The 20,518-nt window shown below is 48.5% G+C and overlaps 1 protein-coding gene across 1 annotated transcript in view; it reads left to right on the forward strand.

The window, feature by feature from the left end:
• The window catches only part of HEG1 (heart development protein with EGF like domains 1), a 63,433-nt gene that overhangs the window by 20,063 nt on the left and 22,852 nt on the right, over positions 1–20,518 (forward strand). Inside the window, exons 2-10 of the mRNA XM_044296976.1 lie at positions 6,758–8,020; positions 8,092–8,208; positions 8,552–8,674; positions 10,034–10,137; positions 11,584–11,642; positions 11,751–11,920; positions 12,950–13,084; positions 13,291–13,333; positions 13,944–13,981. Of these exons, the coding sequence (XP_044152911.1) occupies positions 6,758–8,020; positions 8,092–8,208; positions 8,552–8,674; positions 10,034–10,137; positions 11,584–11,642; positions 11,751–11,920; positions 12,950–13,084; positions 13,291–13,333; positions 13,944–13,981 (2,052 nt within the window). The remainder of the gene's footprint in view (positions 1–6,757; positions 8,021–8,091; positions 8,209–8,551; positions 8,675–10,033; positions 10,138–11,583; positions 11,643–11,750; positions 11,921–12,949; positions 13,085–13,290; positions 13,334–13,943; positions 13,982–20,518) is intronic.

Here is a 20,518-nt window from a genome sequence, read left to right on the forward strand (position 1 = left end):
TGCTCCACTGCCTCTCGGACACCGAGCACAGCACTAAACGTGCTTCGGCCTGGAACCGAGCAATGTTGGGTCTCTGAAAGGAGCCGGGGCGCAAACTGCACCAACCGTTTAAACAGTATCTTGGCCAGGATCTTTCTGTCCGTATTGAGAAGCGCTATGGGACGCCAATTCTCAATACGGCTCGGATCTTTACCCTTTGATATAAGGATCAGAGCTGACCTCCTCATTGACTTCGGCAGAGCACCCGAGGAAAGGCACTCATTGAATACCTTAGTCAAGAGGGGAACCAAGGAGTCCTTAAAGGTCTTATAAAACTCGGATGTTAAGCCATCCGGGCCTGGCGACTTCTTTAGGGCAAGCCCTTCGATCGCCAGGCTGACTTCCTCTTCTCTGATTTCTTCTATCAAAACGCCAAGAGAGAGGTCTACTCTTGACTCAGGGATGGTTTCAGCCAGGAAAGCCGAAATCCTGTCCCGATTCAGATCCTTCTTCCTCAAGAGGCACGAGTAGAAGGACTTGACGATTTCCAAGATCCCTGATCTGGACCTATCCAGAGATCCCGTACCATCGACCAGTCCCGTCACCAACTTACTTTTCACTGACATCTTACAGTTTCTGTAAGGGTCGGGCGAGCGGTACTTCCCGAAATCCCTCTCAAAAACCAAAGATGTGTGCCTATCGTACTGGCACCTCTTAAGCAAAGATTTCACCCTGGAGATATCCTCTCGGCTACCTCCAGTCGAGACCAGTTGTTCGAGTTTCCTCCTCAGACCCTGATACAAGCGGTACCTGTCCAGAGACCTGAGGTTCGAGAGCTGGCGGAAGAATTTTGCCACCCGATCTTTGAATATCTCCCACCACTCAGACTTAGTGTCACAAAGATCCAGCAACTCTACCTGACTCTGAAGGAAGTCCTTAAAGGATTGTCTCACCTCTGCTTCCTCCAGGAGGGCCGAATTTAGCTTCCAATAGCCTCTTCCCATTTGGGGGGATTCTGCAACATTCAAAGAGAACATAATCATACAGTGATCAGAGAATTCCACCTCTACCACCTCTAAAGGTGAAAAAGTAGTCTCCTCCTTTAAATAAAACCTGTCTATTCTAGACCTAATCTGACTACCTCTATAATAAGTGAAACCACCGTGGCCTGGGGTGTGCCTAATGTGGACATCCACCAGGCGAGCCTCGCTAGCTATGCTATTCAGGGATACACTATCATAAGCCAGCCGGTTTCTGGCGCCTCCCCGGTCTTGGGACCTTGTGACTGTATTAAAGTCCCCGCCAAAGACCACCTGCCGACTCGTAAAAAGGAAAGGTTTGATCCTCATAAAGAGACGCTTCCGATCCCACCTGGTTTGGGGACCATAGATGTTTATCAGGCGAAGCTCTTGACCCTTCATGAGGACATCTAAAATCAAACACCTCCCCATTTCTAACTCAATCACTCGTCGGCTTTCTACTGGTGCGGTAAAAAGAACCGCCACTCCGCTATACGGCTCAGCCGCAAGAGACCAATATGATGGACCACGCCTCCACTCCTTTTTTGCTTTATACACAGCCGCCAAATCTGGCAGCCTGGTCTCTTGCAAAAATAAAATGTCAGCTTCAACCCGGCTGAGAAATCAAAGGCTGCAAACCTAGCCGCATCCGATTTAATACTGGCGACATTAATGGTCGCCAGCGTCAACGGAGTGAGTGCCGCCATACAGAGTGATTAAGTTAGACGGCCTTCTTCCTTCCCTTCCCCTTCTTGTTCTTTTTCTTACCCCTCTTGGGGCTACCCCCTAAGGTGGCACGATCTCTTTTGAGAGAGACAGTGGTGTCCATCTCATTAGTCACCACCGCCTCCCCCTTCGCACCACCCTTGTCATTCCCATTACCAGCGTCTGGACCCGCCCCACCTCCCGAGGACCTTGCATCCTCACCGGAGGGAGGCGCGGGCCCTTCCAGAGGCTCCTTCTCTTGCCCCTCCGGCTCCCCACCTTCAACCTCCTCCCCGGAAGAAGAGATCTCATCCAAGGTGAGGTACCGGTTGGAAAGATCCAGGGGAAGAGAGTCAGGATTAGAGAGGTCCAGGGGGGAGCTGGCTTTGCCTTCCACAGGCACTCTAGATCTTTTTTTGGTCAGACGTTTCCTTCTTGTTCTTTTAGACTCTGTCTCACTCTCCTCTGTTGCACTCTCGTAGCAAGAGGACAGAGTCACCTTGGAACGGTCTAGTCTCCTGAGTTCCTCATTCACCTCGATATCCCCCAGGGTCTCAGCTCTAGGAGAAGCATTCTCTTGGGAGGGCACAGGCATCACCCCAGGAGGGGGTTCCACCTGCCCCCTCTCTATTTGACGCCTCTCCCTCCGTCTCTGCTGGGACAGGCTTTCTTTTCTCTTCATCGACCCCACTGCCCTGTCGCCTTTGCCAGCACTCGCCTCGGCAGTGGGGGCCTCCCGGCTCGCCTCTGCACGTGCATGAGCCACGTTGGCGACAGAGCGAGGGCAACGACTGAACGGGTGCCCTAGCTCACCACACAGGTTGCATCTAATCTGCCCACAAGATGCAGCTAGATGGCCTTCACCCCCGCACAACGCGCACCTCTGCACTCGGCAGCTGGCGCTGAAGTGCGAAGGGCTGCCGCACTTGTAACACAGCTTAGGCTGCCCCCTGTAGAACACCATGATCCTATCCCGACCAAGGAAAGCTGATGACGGTATGTGGGAAACCGACCCCCCCTGAATGTTTCAACTTAATCTGAAACGTCCAGGCACCCGACCAGATGCCAAACTCATCCAGGTTCTTGCTAGGAAGACCCTGGACGTCCCCGTACCTGCTCAACCAGGTCAAGATGTCAACACAAGAAAGTGACTCATTACGGGTCAGAACGGTCACTTTCTTGACCTCATTCTGGCGGGTTATCGCTTGCACAAAAAACCCCTGCCAGTCCGGCTGGTCTTTTGCCAGCTCATACCCAGACCAGAAAAGTTCAAGACCCTCTGGCCGGGCAAAACTGACATCAAACTCCCGGGTGCCATACGGATGTATCAGGGCAAAGATGTCACATGCCCTAATGCCCATCTGAAAGAGAAGCTCTGCCACCCTCTTCCTGGTAGGGCACGCTTCATTGCCTCTCCATTTCAGACAGACAACATTCCGTCTGGCTGACCCAGGGCCGGTTGTGGGTGAGGACCAGGTGGTCTCGCCCCCGCCTTGCTCTCGGAAGGCACGCAGGCCATGCCTGTCTATCCAGAAGGATAGATCCACCTGCTGCCCCCCTACTGTAATGGAATTCTCCCCTCTCCTAAGAGCCTCTAGAAGTTTCCGCTGCAAGTTACCGTCACCAGACATTGGTAATGGGGAGGACAATGGGGACTGCCCCTCCCCCCCTGCGCCGGCGACCACACCAGCATAACTTCTGCCAGGCGTAACCGACGCAGGAGGGGCAGCCGGACCGGGCCCACCCCCACCCCCCCAGACCTATCTACAGCAGGTGTCACTCCAGACCCCTCTGAAGGGGCTACATGAGGCGCACCGGCCACTTGTACAGCGGCCGGCCGACCCCCAACATTCACCCCTCCATCAGGGCCCGGGGCAACACCACTAACAAACTGTATTTACACAAGTGACCACTTCTTCAGTGGCCACTACTATCATTAACCAACAGCTGTCTGTGGAAACGCCCATCTTTCCCTTGGTGAGATACAGACGCCACCTGTCCGTCGCTCACTCCGGCAGACGCCTCCTGTCCGTCGCTCACTCCGGCAGACGCCACCTGTCCGTCGCTCACTCCGGCAGGCGCCACCTGTCCGTCGCTCACTCCGGCAGGCGCCACCTGTCCGTCGCTCACTCCGGCAGGCGCCACCTGTCCGTCGCTCACTCCGGCAGGCGCCACCTGTCCGTCGCTCACTCCGGCAGGCGCCACCTGTCCGTCGCTCACTCCGGCAGGCGCCACCTGTCCGTCGCTCTGGCAGATGACCCAGGCTGCCCATACCTCACACGGGGCCATCAGCCGACCACAGCCACTTACAGTCTCCATGTTCATCTCTCACAGGTAAGTACCCGGACCTCTGGTTATTACGGTCTGCACTCTGGGACCTCCTCTGACCACAGGGCCTGACACCTGGGCATCCTCACAGACAGGCTGACAGGTTGTCAGCAGCATGTACCCCACTCTCCTCCACACCAGGCACCTCAGTGCTGTCACCCTCCTCTATATCCGCCATCTTCACTCTGACCACTGGGGGCACACCTGAGCCTTCAGTGTCCCCTGCAGGTGCAGAATCTTGTCCTGGATGATGGGAGTTGGAGTATGCTCCAGTGGGGGCTGTGTTACGGGCGCAGCATGTCTCATCCTGAGAGGATCGATGTCCTGAGACAAAGTAGCTATTGTGCGGCCGAGCTCCGTGTGCTGGGAAAGTCCGGTCCATGAGAGGCGACCGTCTGTGGCCGGACAATGGCGCCTGTGAGGGAGCGGGAATCAGAGACGTGTAACCGGAGCTGCCCGCTCACCGGCTGTACCGGGGAAAACGGAGCAGTCACACGGGTGCAATGTTACACGGCGGAGATACTGGGGGTCATCGGTGTAATATGTGATTACTGGGGGGCATCAGTGTAATATGTGATTACTGGGGGGTCATCAGTGCAATATGTTTTTACTGGGGGGGCATCAGTGTAATATGTGATTACTGGGGGGGTCATCAGTGTAATATGTGATTGGGGGGGTCATCAGTGTAATATGTGATTACTGGGGGGGGTCATCAGTGTAATATGTGGTTACGGGGGGGGGGCATCAGTGTAATATGTGATTGGGGGGGTCATCAGTGTAATATGTGATTACTGGGGGGGGTCATCAGTGTAATATGTGGTTACTGGGGGGGTCATCAGTGTAATATGTGGTTACTGGGGGGGGGTCATCAGTGTAATATGTGATTACTGGGGGGTGACAGGGTGATCTGGGGGGGTTTGGAAGATACTAAAATATTGGGGCTCCTTCTGTTTAAAAAAAATCTTTCTAATTTTTATTTTAAATCCCTGAAGAGGTGGCGCTGGTGATCAGGGAACCGTATTCATATCGCTCCGGAGGGGGCAGCGTGCAAAACCTGCGCCAAACTCAACGTGAATGCAGAAAAACTGACTTCAGATTCTGCCCCCTTTGTGTTTCATTTCTTCAGCATTCTTGAGATCTCTGCTTGCTGTCAGATGTATGGTTTTCCCCTCTGCAGTATTCTTTCATATTGCGGTGTGGCCAGCAGGGGGCGCTGTGTGGTCTGACGGACGATGGGGCTTGGAGCGGTTATCAGGCGGCGCAGACAGGAGATTTCTGCTGGTATTTCCTGGTAACACCCAGTGTATTAATAGCGGGAGAGGATTAACCCCGTCACTGCCCCCGCCACCCGGATCACCCCCTTACTGTAGAGACCCCTCCCCATAATCGCTGCAGAGTCCATCACACAGTGGGAATGTATCACCCCCATCATCCCTGAACCCAGGAGCTCACAATCTAATCTCCCTATCTCACACACAGTGTATCACTCCCATTATCCCTGATGCAAGGAGCTCACAATCTAATCTCATGTACAGTGTATTACTCCCATCATCCCTGACCCCAGGAGCTCACAATCTAATCTCATATACCATGTATCACTCCTATCATCCCTGCCCCCAGGAGCTCACAATCTAATCTCCCTATCTTACACACAGTGTATCACTCCCATCTTCCCTGACGCAAGGAGCTTACAATCTAATCTCATATACCATGTATCACTCCCATCATCCCTGCCCCCAGGAGCTCACAATCTTATCCCATATACAGTGTATCACTCCCATCATCCCTGCCCCCAGGAGCTCACAAGCTACGCTCCCCATCTCACACACAGTATCACTCCCATCATCCCTGCCCCCAGGAGCTCACAATCTAATCTCCCTATCTCACACACAGTAATACTCCCATCATCCCTACCCCCAGGAGCTCACAATCTGAGCTCCCTATCTCACACACAGTATCACTCCCATCATCCCTGCCCCCAGGAGCGCACGATCTAATCTCCCTATCTCACACACAGTAATACTCCCATCATCCCTACCCCCAGGAGCTCACAAGAATCGCAGACGCCATTGCTCTCTGTGTGTTCCTGATATTTGCCCTTTTCTTGTGCGTACGTTGCGGCACATTGTGTAGACGCAGGAATCGCCGCGCTCCGGCTTCTGTCGCTTTGTCGGATGTTTATCGAGCCGTCCAGACAATGTCGCCTGTGATAAGTGCGGCGCGGGGCGAGGCCTGTCACCAGGAAGGAAACGTCAGGTCCCTGTGATTCCTTCCAGATCCCGACCTCTGCTTTTGTTAAAAGAAATTCCTCTGGACGCGAAATCTGCTCCACCCAAAACCGCGGCATCCGCAGGCGAAGCCCCCCGCACTGTGCACGGGGGTCATCATCTAAACCTGAGAGAGCGTCATGTCAAGCTTTTATTTTATTGTCTAGATGTGAAGTGAGGCCGAGCCGCAACAAGCATGAACGGAATGCCAGAAGTACAGTGAAGACTGACACAGACTGAGCGAGTTGGGGGGGGGGGTAACAATCCAAAATGTAGATTTCTCTGCCATCCAGAAACCGTGGAAAGCTGGGTCACTGCCCTGGTATATGCATTGGACACCCCCAATCTCCATCCCATGCTCAGTCTGGGTGTCAGTCTTCACTGCTCTTCTGGAATTCTATTCATGAACAAGGAGACTCCCTGTAGGACGCTTACTGACCTCTCGTCTTCTTCTTTCAGATTCTGGAATCAGCCAGAAATCAACGTCCCAGCGACATGTGAACAAGAGGACACCGGTGGGGGACACGACGTACATCTCCACCACCCGAGGAGGGGACAGAACCCTCTTATTCGTCACCAGCAATGTGTCCGACATCACCGAGATTCCCGACGTGTATCCAACAAGCCGCGGGAACGCGAGCCAGGAATCGACGACCGCAGCGCAGGGAGAGGAGCGCTCCACAGAGGTCAGGAACGTGTCCTCCCAGGCTGCTCCCTCAGCGTCCAGCACGTACCCTCTACAGACCCCGTCATATGTGGTGACCATGCACCCATCCCCCATGTCCCACCACATGCCCAACACCACATTCCCATTCATCAGTGTCTCCATCACTGAGGCCGACAGAAGGAACAGCAGCCTGAAGACCACAGGGGTCACCCCTAGAAACTCCTCCGTCGATCTGTGGTCGTCGCCCGCTGACTTGTCCAGCGTTGGGACTTCATCTTCTGCATTGACCACCACTAGCATGGCGGCTTCTTCATCCTTTCCTGGAGAACGGTCCCAGCAGCCACCATCGCAGGTCTCCTACTCATCCCCCATCCCCTCCACAGCTCGCTCCTCGGCCTCACCGTCTCTGACCACCCATAGTCCTCACCCATTGACCTCCATGTCCTCCACCCCTGGCTCCCCTATATGGTCCACATCACTGCCGCCATCTCTCACCACAGAATCCTCTCCAGGAGATGGAGCAGAGAAGAATCAGACCCTCACACCCTCCATATCACCCACTGACGCCAATACATCAATGGCCGCCAGTCCTGGGACCCCCTCAGTGGTCACTGAGAGGAGACTACATGATGAGACAACGCCAATGTCACGAGACATCACCCCAACACTGAGACCACTGAATATGCAAACTACAGCCATAACCACAGAGGGGACACAGAGGGCCACAGTGGGAACGTGGCATGTTGGGACCACAGATAGCGCTCTTTCTACTACAAACACTAACATCCCGCTGACAACACCTCCAACTGATACTGTGAGTACAACGGGGCCTGGAAGCTCTGCACCCACCACCGCTGGCTGGGAGCTGTTGACCAGGAGGACCACCCAAACCGCCCTCAACACTGAGGCAACAAGACCGCACACCACAGTCAGCACCAAGCCCAAAAAGCCCCCTCCTGTCCCGACCCCTCCTAGCACGACACCGGCTGTGAGGTCCGCAGTCACCGGGACTCCTTCCACCACGACCCGTCTGAGGGCGACTGCCACCACTGCAGGTGAGACGTGCGGTATCTGCGGCTTCTCTAGACCCTCGTATCGCTGTCTAACCCGCGCCTTTTATTCCCAGCCAGTCCCTGCTCCTCCAGTCCTTGCCAGAACGGGGGTCTCTGTGTGGAAAGTGGGGGCTCAAAAAGCTACAGATGTGATTGTCCATCGTCCTGGAGTGGAGATCTCTGCAACACAGGTGAGAACTGGGAGTGTGATCCATGGGAAACCATCAGCAATGACCCCCTCAGCCACAGGTTGTGCGTGATATTACACTTAACTAGAGCTGAGCTGCAGTACCAGACACAGCCTGTGGGCAGGGGTGGCAGAGAGCTGCCATGTCCACACCAGACTCTCCCTGCTGATACCAGAGAACAATTCCTGCACCACCTGCATGTGCCCGGAGGTCATAGACCCTATATTGTGGACTGTATGTGAGGAGGTGACACACAGTAACAAAGTGACTGCGAGCGAGCGATACCCTCCATATGCATGATGGTGTGCCTCAGAGGTGACGCCCCACTGTCTTCTCCTTCTTCCAGATGTGGATGAATGCCTCTCCAGCCCCTGCCCAGCGCCGAGCACCTGCCTCAATTCCAGGGGCTCCTTCAGCTGCCAGTGTCCCCTGGGGTTCCTCCTGCAGAAGGGCGCAGGCTGCGTTCTCGGTGAGTGTGATGGTGTCTGGGGTCTTCAGTGGTGGATTACGTAGACCCATACTGTTCCCAAAATACAGACCCCCCCCAGAGCACCTGAATATAGAACCTAGACAAGACCCCCTAAATACAGACCCTAGACCAGACTCTCTATATAAAGACCCCGAACCCCCTAAATACAGACCCTAAACCAGGACCCCTACAGGCAGACTTTAGACAAAACCCCAAAATACAGACCCCCTATATAAACACCTTAAAACGCCTAAATTCAGACCCGAAACCATAGCCAAAAAATATAGACTTTAGATAAGACCCCCAAGTACATACTGCTTATATACGTACCCTCGACCAGGCCCCCAAATTCAGACCCATGAGCCCCTAAATACAGACCATAGGTCACACCCCCTAAATGCAGACCCTAAACCAATAAAGACCCCCTACTCTTACACAGCAGCTCCTCCTTCTTGCTGCTCTACATTTTGACTTGAGGACCTGTAGAGGTCATGTGATCATGTGCAGGTCCTTCTGCTCATTGCAAGTTTTGTCTTTTATTTTTTTATTTTTTACAAAACCCACAATAAAACTGCAATTTGCATAACATTTTTAGGTTGTCTGGGTGACCGTGGCCCCAGGCTGCCACCAAAACTCCCCATAAAAGGTTGTTTAATCTCAGTATTTCCAAGACAAGATGGGGCTAGTTTTTGTAAGCTGAGCTGCCTGGGGCCGGCGCTTAGCCCACCTTGGAAACCCGGAGATGGGACAACGCCTTTAGAACCACCTGCTGAACATCTTTTAAGGGGGAAATTATGGATATTAGAAAGGTATCAATGGGGGTTGGGCGGGACGGTCTCCATGTGACCAGCGGGCAGTACTCGGGGGTATTACAGGATCGGTCACCTTCTGACCGCTAATGGGCTGATGCTAAAGACCAATCTTTGTCCTGGACTCCAGGCTCTGCGCTGATACATTGTAACAATCCCACCTTACTAGGGTATAAACATGGAGACATGAATGTTTCAATTCACTGAAAGCAAGCAGAGTTTCAATAAAATGGTGAGGAAGTGAAACATAAAACTTGCAGAGTCTTTATCTCCTGCATTGCCCCTTTAATGTTTGCTTTTTTTGGTCTCGTGGAGTTCAGCTAGATTTAAACCTATCCTCCAGTCACATCTAGAGCTGCGTTTCCATTTCTCCAGCCTGCGGGGATTCATTGTGGGTGATTTGGTGCTCGCACTGGACTGTGTCTCCCACAATGCGAGGCTCCAGAGGCAGCTAGGCTGATAGGTGAGTGGATGCAGCTCTGGGTGTGACTGGAGTGTGACGCTCAGAATGGGTACAGAAAACGTTGTGTTATTTTGCGGTGTCTTTCAGTGCGGACATTTCTCGGACAAATTGAGATTCCCTGGAGCCTCCTGGACAGCGACGGCGTGAAAGACAGCACCCTGCACGAAATCAAGGAGGACATAGTGCGCATCGTGAGTGTGGGCGGCCCAGCAATAGTGGACAGCAGAGGGTTAATCTCCTCAGTAGGGGGCACTGACTATAATCTCCTCTATGGGGGGCACTGACTATAATCTCCTTCATAGGGTGAACTGGCTATAATCTCCCCTATAGGGGCACGGACTATAATCTCCCCTACAGGGGGCACTGACTATAATATCCCCTATAGGGGGCACCGACTACAATCTCCTCTATAGGGACACTGACTATAATCTCCTCTATAGGGGGCACTGACTATAATCTCCCCTATAGGGGGCACTGACTATAATCTCCCCTATAGGGGGCACTGACTATAATCTCCTCTATAGGGGGCACTGACTATAATCTCCCCTATAGGGGGCACTGACTATAATCTCCTCTATAGGGGGCACTGACTATAATCTCCCCTATAGGGGGCACTGACTATAATCTCCCCTATAGGGGGCACTGACTATAATCTCCTCCATAGGGAGCACTGACTATAATTTCCTCCATAGGGGGCACTGACTATAATCTCCTCTATAAGGAGCACTGACTATAATCTCCTCCATAGGGAGCACTGACTATAATCTCCTCCATAGGGAGCACTGACTATAATCTCCTCCATAGGGAGCACTGACTATAATCTCCTCCATAGGGGGCACTGACTATAATCTCCTCCATAGGGGGCACTGACTATAATTTCCTCCATAGGGGGCACTGACTATAATCTCCCCTATAGGGGGCACCGACTATAATCTCCTCCATAGGGGGCACTGACTATAATTTCCTCCATAAGGAGCACTGACTATAATCTCTATAAGGAGCACTGACTATAATCTCCCCTATAGGGGGCACTGACTATAATTTCCTCCATAAGGAGCACTGACTATAATCTCTATAAGGAGCACTGACTATAATCTCCCCTATAGGGGGCACTGACTATAATCTCCTCCATAGGGAGCACTGACTATAATCTCCTCTATAAGGAGCACTGACTATAATCTCCTCCATAGGGAGCACTGACTATAATCTTCTCTATAAGGAGCACTGACTATAATCTCCTCTATAGGGAGCACTGACTATAATCTCCTCTATAAGGAGCACTGACTATAATCTCCTCTATAGGGAGCACTGACTATAATCTCCTCTATAAGGAGCACTGACTATAATCTCTATAGGGAGCACTGACTATAATCTCCTCCATAGGGAGCACTGACTATAATCTTCTCTATAAGGAGCACTGACTATAATCTCCTCTATAGGGAGCACTGACTATAATCTCCTCTATAAGGAGCACTGACTATAATCTCCTCTATAGGGAGCACTGACTATAATCTCCTCTATAAGGAGCACTGACTATAATCTCCCCTATAGGGGGCACTGACTATAATCCCCTCTTTTGGGGGCACTGACTATAATCTCCTCTATGGGGGGCACTGACTATAATCTCCTTTTTGCAGCTGAATTCCTCTTTCTCCGCTATTTCCGGTTATTACCAGTCCTCGGTCACCAGTGACAGGTAAGAGGCGCACAACCACTGATGTCATAGCACCTATGGATGATGTCACCCTGTGGAGGAGGATTCTGGGTGATATGTGAAGTTATGCCGTCTTCTCTTCGCCCCCAGTCACACCAGCAGTAATAGCCTCATGGTGCAGAATCTTTTCTCTCTGGAGTCAAACGTGACAATGTTGGATCTGTCGCGCAGTCTGCAGAACTATGCCAAAGTGTGTGAGACGTCCCCAGAGCGCCCCGCGTCCTGCCAGCTGGTACTGCACCTTCAGCATCGTATACATGGTAATGTTATGTAGGTGATGATATACTGTATATGGTGCCCACAGCCTGTAACGGAGTATTATATAGGTGGTATATATGGTGCGCGCAGCCTGTACGGTATTATATAGGTGGTATATATGGTGCACGCAGCCTGTACGGTATTATATAGGTGGTATATATGGTGCCCACAGCCTGTACTGGGGTATTATATAGGTGGTATATATGGTGCACACAGCCTGTACTGGGGTATTATATAGGTGGTATATATGGTGCACACAGCCTGTACTGGGGTATTATATAGGTGGTATATATGGTGCACATGGCCTGTACTGGGGTTTTATATAGGTGGTATATATGGTGCCCACAGCCTGTACCGGAGTATTATATAGGTGGTATATATGGTGCACACGGCCTGTACAGTATTATATAGGTGGTATATGTGGTGCACGCGGCCTGTACTGGGGTATTATATAGGTGGTATATATGGTGCACACAGCCTGTACTGGGGTATTATATAGGTGGTATATATGGTGCACATGGCCTGTACTGGGGTTTTATATAGGTGGTATATATGGTGCACACGGCCTGTACAGTATTATATAGGTGGTATATGTGATGCACGCGGCCTGTATGATATATAGGTGGTATATGTGGTGCACGCGGCCTGTACGGTATTATATAGGTGGTATATGGTGCACGCGGCCTGTACGGTATTATAAGGTGGTATATATATAGTGCATGCGGCCTGTACGGTATTATATAGGTGGTATATATGGTGCAGGCGGCCTGTACGGTATTATACGGGCGGTATATATGATGCATGCGGCCTGTACGGTATTATATAGGTGGTATATGTGCACGCGGCTTGTACGGTATTATATAGGTGGTATATATGGTGCAGGCGGCCTGTACGGTATTATATGGGCGGTATATATGGTGCATGCGGCCTGTACGGTATTATATAGGTGGTATATGTGCACGCGGCTTGTACGGAATTATATAGGTGACGTGATATACTGCACTGTCCTCACTTCTCTCTGTATTTTGCAGCCCTCAGTCTGTGTCATGTGAGGGACCCCGGGTGTGACAATGAGACGGCCGTTTGCGCCGATCCCGCTGGTTTAGCGTTTTGTCAGTGTAAGCCGGGATTCTTCAAATACAGCAAAACGGATCATTCGTGTAGAGGTGAGACCCTAAAACCTGTGCCCCCTGAGCCTCCGGGCGGCGCCACCTCTGGGCTCTGGGCAATGACTGTCTCAGATTTAATTTGCATATCTATTTGCATAATGGGTGTGGCTTTAGGGGGACTGAGGGCGGAGTTGCTGTCAGGGTCTGGGTTTGGGGGTTCAGGGGTTCGTCTGATTAAACGCGTCTCCGTTTTCTTTCCTCAGCCTGTGACGACGGCTACAAACTGGAAAATGGAGCCTGTGTAAGGTGAGGAGGGACTTCAACTAACGAGGCTTTATACTGAATCAAAATCTCTGTTTGCTGTTGGCGAATTGCATCAGTTATAGCATACAAGAAATTCCTGGTCTCATTCTTCCCACAGCTGAGGATCTGTTACAATTGTATCCAGTCCTGAAAATCCTCTGTGATGTAAACAGCCAGGACTCCAGATGGGTACAGTGTAACAAACCTTCAGCTCTGCGTGGTACTGGACGTGTATGGATTTACATTTTACACAATAAATGGTGCCATTCACTGACAGCAAGCCGTTGTCTGCATCTGCTTCCATTAGTCTCCTATAAACTGAAGGTTTGCCCACTGCTCAGTTCATACTCCTCACTGCGGTCGTGGATGATCGGGACCCCCGTTCTCGTTACAGGACTGATACTGGGGCGACATTTATGGGCACAAGCACAGCGGCAGCATCGACCGTAGCAGCCAATCACATCACAGCTTTCATTTTCTAATCTGTGCTGGATTAATAAGAGCTGGAATCTAATTGGCCGCCTTGTCTCTCCTTCGCTCGGGCTCTTACTCGTGGCCCTCGGCTCCTCCGAAACGTTCTGTGCAGTGAATTTCTTCATTCTTTCTTTTCCAGGTGTCCATTTGGCCTCGGAGGATTTAACTGCTCAAACCGTAAGTCTGATGCCCTTAAAGGGAACCTGTCACCGGGATTTTGTGTATAGAGCTGAGGACATGGGTTGCTAGATGGCCGCTACCACATCCACAATAACCAGTCCCCATAGCTCTGTGTGCTTTTATTGTGTAAAAAAAACGATTTGATACATATGCAAATTAACCTGAGATGAGTCTTCTCCCTGAGAAGAGTCCTGTCCCTAAGAAGAGTCCTGTCCCTGAGATGAGTCCTGTACGTGAGAGTAGTCCTTTCCCTGAGACGAGTCCTGTCCCTGAGACGAGTCCTGTCACTGAGAAGAGTCCTGTCCCTGAGACGAGTCCTGTCCCTGAGACGAGTCCTGTCCCTGAGACGAGTCCTGTCCCTGAGACGAGTCCTGTATGTGAGATGAGTCCTGTACATGAGATGAGTCCTGTACGTCAGATGAATCCTGTACATGAGATGAGTCAGGGACAGGACTCATCTCAGGGTAATTTGCATATGTATCAAATCATTTTTTTACACAATAAAAGCACACAGAGCTATGGGGACTGGGTATTGTGGATGTGCTAGCGACCATCTAGACACCCATGTCCTCGGCAATATACACAAAATACTGATGACAGGTTCCCTTAAGTGGGTGCTGCAGTATCGGGGTGCACTGACTGTTGTATACAGATACATTGTATATATTTTAGGGTGCTGCACATAATGGGGTACTTTATACTGACATTATAGGGTGCTGTATATAATAGGGTGCTATATACTGACATTATAGGGTGCTGTATATAATGGGGTGATATATGCTAACATTATAGGGTGCTGTATATAATGGGGTGCTATATACTAATATTATAGGGTGCTGTATATAATGGTGTGCTATATACTGATATTATAGGGTGTTGTATATAATGGGGTGCTGTATACTGATATTAAAGGGTGCTGTATATAATGGGGTGCTGTATGCTGACATTATAAGGTGTTGTATATAATGGGGTGCTGTATACTGACATTATAGGGTGCTGTATATAATGGAGTGCTATATGCTAACATTATAGGGTGCTGTATATAATAGTGTGCTATACACTGATATTATAGGGTGTTGTATATAATGGGGTGCTGTATACTGGCATTATAGGGTGCTGTATAAAATAGGGTGCTGTATGCTGACATTATAGGGTGTTGTATATAATAGGGTGCTGTTTGCTGACATTATAGGGTGTTGTATATATGATGGGGTGCTGTATACTGACATTGTAGGGTGCTGTATACTGACATTATAGGGTGCTGTATATAATGGGGTGCTGTATACTGACATTAGAGGGGGCTGTATATAATGGGGTGCTGTAGGCTGACATTATAGGGTGCTGTATATAATGGGGTGCAGTATACTGACATTATAGGGTGCTGTATATAATGGGGTGCTATATACTGACATTATAGGGTGCTGTATATAATGGGGTGCTATATACTGACATTATAGGGTGCTGTATATAATGGGGGGCTGTATGCTGACATTATAGGGTGCTGTATATAATAGGGTGCTGTATGCTGACATTATAGGGTGCTGTACATAATGGGGTGCTGTATACTGACATTATAGGGTGCTGAATATAATGGGGTGCTATATGCTAACATTATAGGGCACTGTATATAATAGGGTGCTGTATATAATGTTGTGCTGTATGCTGACATTATAGGGTGCTGAATATAATGGGGTGCTGTATGCTGACATTATAGGGTGTTGTATATAATGGGATGCAGTATACTGACATTATAGGGTGTTGTATATAATGGGGTGCTGTATGCTGACATTATAGGGTGCAGTATATAATGGGGTGCTATATGCTATCATTATAGGGTGCTGTATATAATGGGGTGCTATATACTGACAATATAGTGTGCTGTATATAATGGGATGCTATATGCTAACATTATAGGGTGCTGTATATAATGTGGTGCTATATGCTGACATTATAGGGTGCTGTGTATAATGGGGTGCTATATGCTGACATTATAGGGTGCTGTGTATAATGGGGTGCTATATGCTGACATTATAGGGTGCTGTATACTGATATTATATTGTGCTATATATAATGGGGTGCTATATGCTAACATTACAGGGTGATGTATATAATGGGGTGCTATATACTGATATTATAGGGTGCTGTATATAATGAGGTGCTATATACTGACATTATAGGGCAGTGATGGTGAACCTTTTAGAGACCGAGCGCCCAAACTGCAACCCAAACCCACTTATTTATCGCAAAGTGCCAACACGGCAAGTTAACCTGAATCTTACATTCCAATCTAGAATATCTTCCATGTACCTTATCATTTAGCTAAAATGGCATGCCTATATTCAGTGCGCTGCCTGTGCCGTTCATAGTGCGCCCTGAGATGATCAATGGCAGGAAAAGTCCAAGACATATTGACATGCCGTAGACTTTTTCCAGGGTGAAGGTGCCCACATAGAGCACTCTGAGTGCCGCCTCTGGCACCCGTGCTAAAGGTTCGCCACCACTGTTATAGTCCTGTCCCTGAGACGAGTCCTGTCCCTGAGACGAGTCCTGTCCCTGAGACGAGTCCTGTCCCTGAGATGAGTCCTGTACGTCAGATGAATCCTGTCCCAATAAAATGGCATGCCTATATTCAGTGCGCTGCCTGTGCCGTTCATAGTGCGCCCTGAGCTGATAAATGGCAGGAAAAGTCCAAGACATATTGGTACGCCGTAGACTTTTTCCAGGGTGAAGGTGCCCACATAGAGCGCTCTGAGTGCCGCCTCTGGCACCCGTGCCAAAGGTTCGCAACCACTGTTATAGGGTATTGTATATAATGGGGTGCTGTATACTGACATTATAGGGTGCTGTATATAATGAGGTGCTGTATACTGACATTATAGGATGCTGTATATAATGGGGTGCTATATGCTGACATTATAGGGTGCTGTGTATAATGGGGTGCTATATGCTGACATTATAGGGTGCTGTATACTGACATTACAGGGTGCTATATATAATGGGGTGCTATATACTGATATAGGGTGCTGTATATAACGAGGTGCTGTATACTGACATAGGATGCTGTATATAATGTGGTGCTATATACTGACATAGGGTGTTGTATATAATGGGGTGCTGTATACTGATATTATAGGGTGCTGTATATAATGAGGTGCTGTATACTGACATTATAGGGTGCTGTATATAATTGGGTGCTGTATACTGACATTATAGGGTGCTGTATATAATGGGGTGCTGTAGGCTGACATTATAGGGTTCTGTATTTAATGGGGTGCTGTAGGCTGACATTATAGGGTGCTGTATATAATAGGGTGCAGTATACTGACATTATAGGGTGTTGAATATAATGGGGTGCTATATGCTATCATTATAGGGTGCTGTATATAATGGGGTGCTATATACTGACAATATAGGGTGCTGTATATAATGTGGTGCTGTAGGCTTACATAGGGTGCTGTATATAATAGGGTGCTGTATGCTGACATTATAGGGTGTTGTATATAATAGGGTGCTGTATGCTGACATTATAGGGTGCTGTATATAATGGGGTGCTGTATACTGACATTATAGGGTGCTGTATATAATTGGGTGCTGTATACTGACATTATAGGGTGCTGTATATAATGGGGTGCTGTAGGCTGACATTATAGGGTTCTGTATTTAATGGGGTGCTGTAGGCTGACATTATAGGGTGCTGTATATAATAGGGTGCAGTATACTGACATTATAGGGTGTTGAATATAATGGGGTGCTATATGCTATCATTATAGGGTGCTGTATATAATGGGGTGCTATATACTGACATTATAGGGTGCTGTATATAATGGGGTGCTGTATACTGACATTATAGGGTGCTGTATATAATGGGGTGCTATAGGCTAACATTATTGGGTGCTGTATATAATGGTGTGTTATATACTGATATTATAGGGTGTTGTATATAATGGGGTGCTGTATACTGGCATTATAGGGTGCTGTATATAATAGGTTGCTGTATGCTGACATTATTGGGTGTTGTATATAATGGGGTGCTGTATACTGACATTATAGGGTGCCATATACTGACATTATAGGGTGCTGTATATAATAGGGTGCTGTATACTGACATTATAGGGTGCTGTATATAATGGGGTGCTGTAGGCTTACATAGGGTGCTGTATATAATAGGGTGCTGTATGCTGACATTATAGGGTGTTGTATATAATAGGGTGCTGTATGCTGACATTATAGGGTGCTGTATATAATGGGGTGCTGTATACTGACATTATAGGGTGCTGTATATAATTGGGTGCTGTATACTGACATTATAGGGTGCTGTATATAATGGGGTGCTGTAGGCTGACATTATAGGGTTCTGTATTTAATGGGGTGCTGTAGGCTGACATTATAGGGTGCTGTATATAATAGGGTGCAGTATACTGACATTATAGGGTGTTGAATATAATGGGGTGCTATATGCTATCATTATAGGGTGCTGTATATAATGGGGTGCTATATACTGACAATATAGGGTGCTGTATATAATGTGGTGCTGTATGCTGACATTATAGGGTGCTGAATATAATGGGGTGCTGTATGCTGACATTATAGGGTGCTGTATATTATGGGGTGCTATATGCTGACAATAAAGGGTGCTGTATATAATGGGGTGCTGTATATTAACATTATAGGGTGCTGTATAAAATGGGGTGCTGTACACTGACATTATAGGGTGCTGTATACCGACATTATAGGGTGCTGTATATAATGGGGTGCTGTATAATGACATTATAGAGTGCTATATATAATGGGGTGCTATATACTGACATTATAGGGTGCTGTATATAATTGGGTGCTATATACTGAAATTATAGGGTGTTGTACATAATGGGGTGCTGTATACTGACATTATAGGGCGCTGTATATAATGGGGTGCTATATGCTATCATTATAGGGTGCTGTATATAGTGGGGTGCTATATACTGACAATATAAGGTGCTGTATATAATGGGGTGCTATATACTGACCTTATAGAGTGCTGTACATAATGGGGTGCTGTATACTGACATTATAGGGCGCTGTATATAATGGGGTGCTGTATGCTGACATCATAGGGTGATGTATATAATGGGGTGCTATATACTGACATTATAGGGTGCTGTACATAATGGGGTGCTGTATACTGACATTATAGGGTGCTGTATATAATGGGGTGCAGTATACTGACATTATAGGGTGATGTATATAATGGGGTGCTATATGCTGACATTATAGGGTGCTGTATACTGATATTATAGGGTGCTATATATAATGGGGTGCTTTGCTGACATTACAGGGTGATGTATATAATGGGGTGCTATATACTGATATTATAGGGTGCTGTATATAATGAGGTGCTATATACTGACATTATAGGGTGTTGTATATAATGGGGTGCTATATGCTGACATTACAGGGTGCTGTATATAATGGGGTGCTATATGCTGACATTATAAGGTGCTGTATATAATGGGCTGCTATATGCTGACATTATAGGGTGCTGTGTATAATGGGGTGCTATATGCTGACATAGGGTGCTGCGTATGATGGGGTGCTATATGCTGAAGTTATAGGGTGCTGTATACTGACATTACAGGGTGCTATATATAATGGGGTGCTATATACTGATATTATTGGGTGCTGTATATAATGAGGTGCTGTATACTGACATAGGATGCTGTATGTAATGGGGTACTATATACTGACATAGGGTGTTGTATATAATGGGGTGCTGTATACTGATATTATAGGGTGCTGTATATAATGAGGTGCTGTATACTGACATTATAGGTTGCTGTATATAATGGGGTGCTGTATACTGATATTATTGGGTGCTGTAAAGGAACGCCTAGCACCCCGACCGGGTACCTCTGTCGATAGATGCTCCTAGTGCTTCCAGAGGACTCCAAGCACTTCACTTGACACCGTCAGCACTGCAGACCCCACGAACCGCCGCAGCTTGGTGGAGGTCTCGCCGTCTTCTACCCACCCTGGACCTACGACAAGGCTCCAGGCTCCAGTGGGTGAAGCTCTCCTAAATGCAGAGACAGGAATCAGGAACAAGCTCTTACAAGAGCTTATACTCAGGGGAGTATTGTGATATAGCAATCCCCAAGAGTGTAGTTATCGCATTCCCCAAACATGAGCCAAAACTTCATGAAGGTATAAAGCAGCCTCTCTTTATTTTAACACACAAGCATTTTATACACATCTTCCAACAAGGTTAACACCCACAGGGTTTGGTAAAAACAGCCAATAACCACGTACAATACACTCAGACACTCCCACACAAAATCCTCCCCTCTGCCTGTGATAGTATTACCTCACACTGGGTTGATGCAATCATCACAGGCAGGAGAATACACAATATCCTCTGTCTTGGAGACAACCGAGAAGTAATTCAATTATCTCTCAGGACAAAGGACATCGCCAATACACACAGAGAGACAATGGAACAGACCTCCCTACTCAACGTATTCAATGTCCCACCCTTTTCAATACACATAGACATTTAAC

Source organism: Bufo gargarizans, chromosome 6 (genome assembly GCF_014858855.1).
Source record: "Bufo gargarizans isolate SCDJY-AF-19 chromosome 6, ASM1485885v1, whole genome shotgun sequence".
Taxonomy (NCBI): domain Eukaryota; kingdom Metazoa; phylum Chordata; class Amphibia; order Anura; family Bufonidae; genus Bufo; species Bufo gargarizans.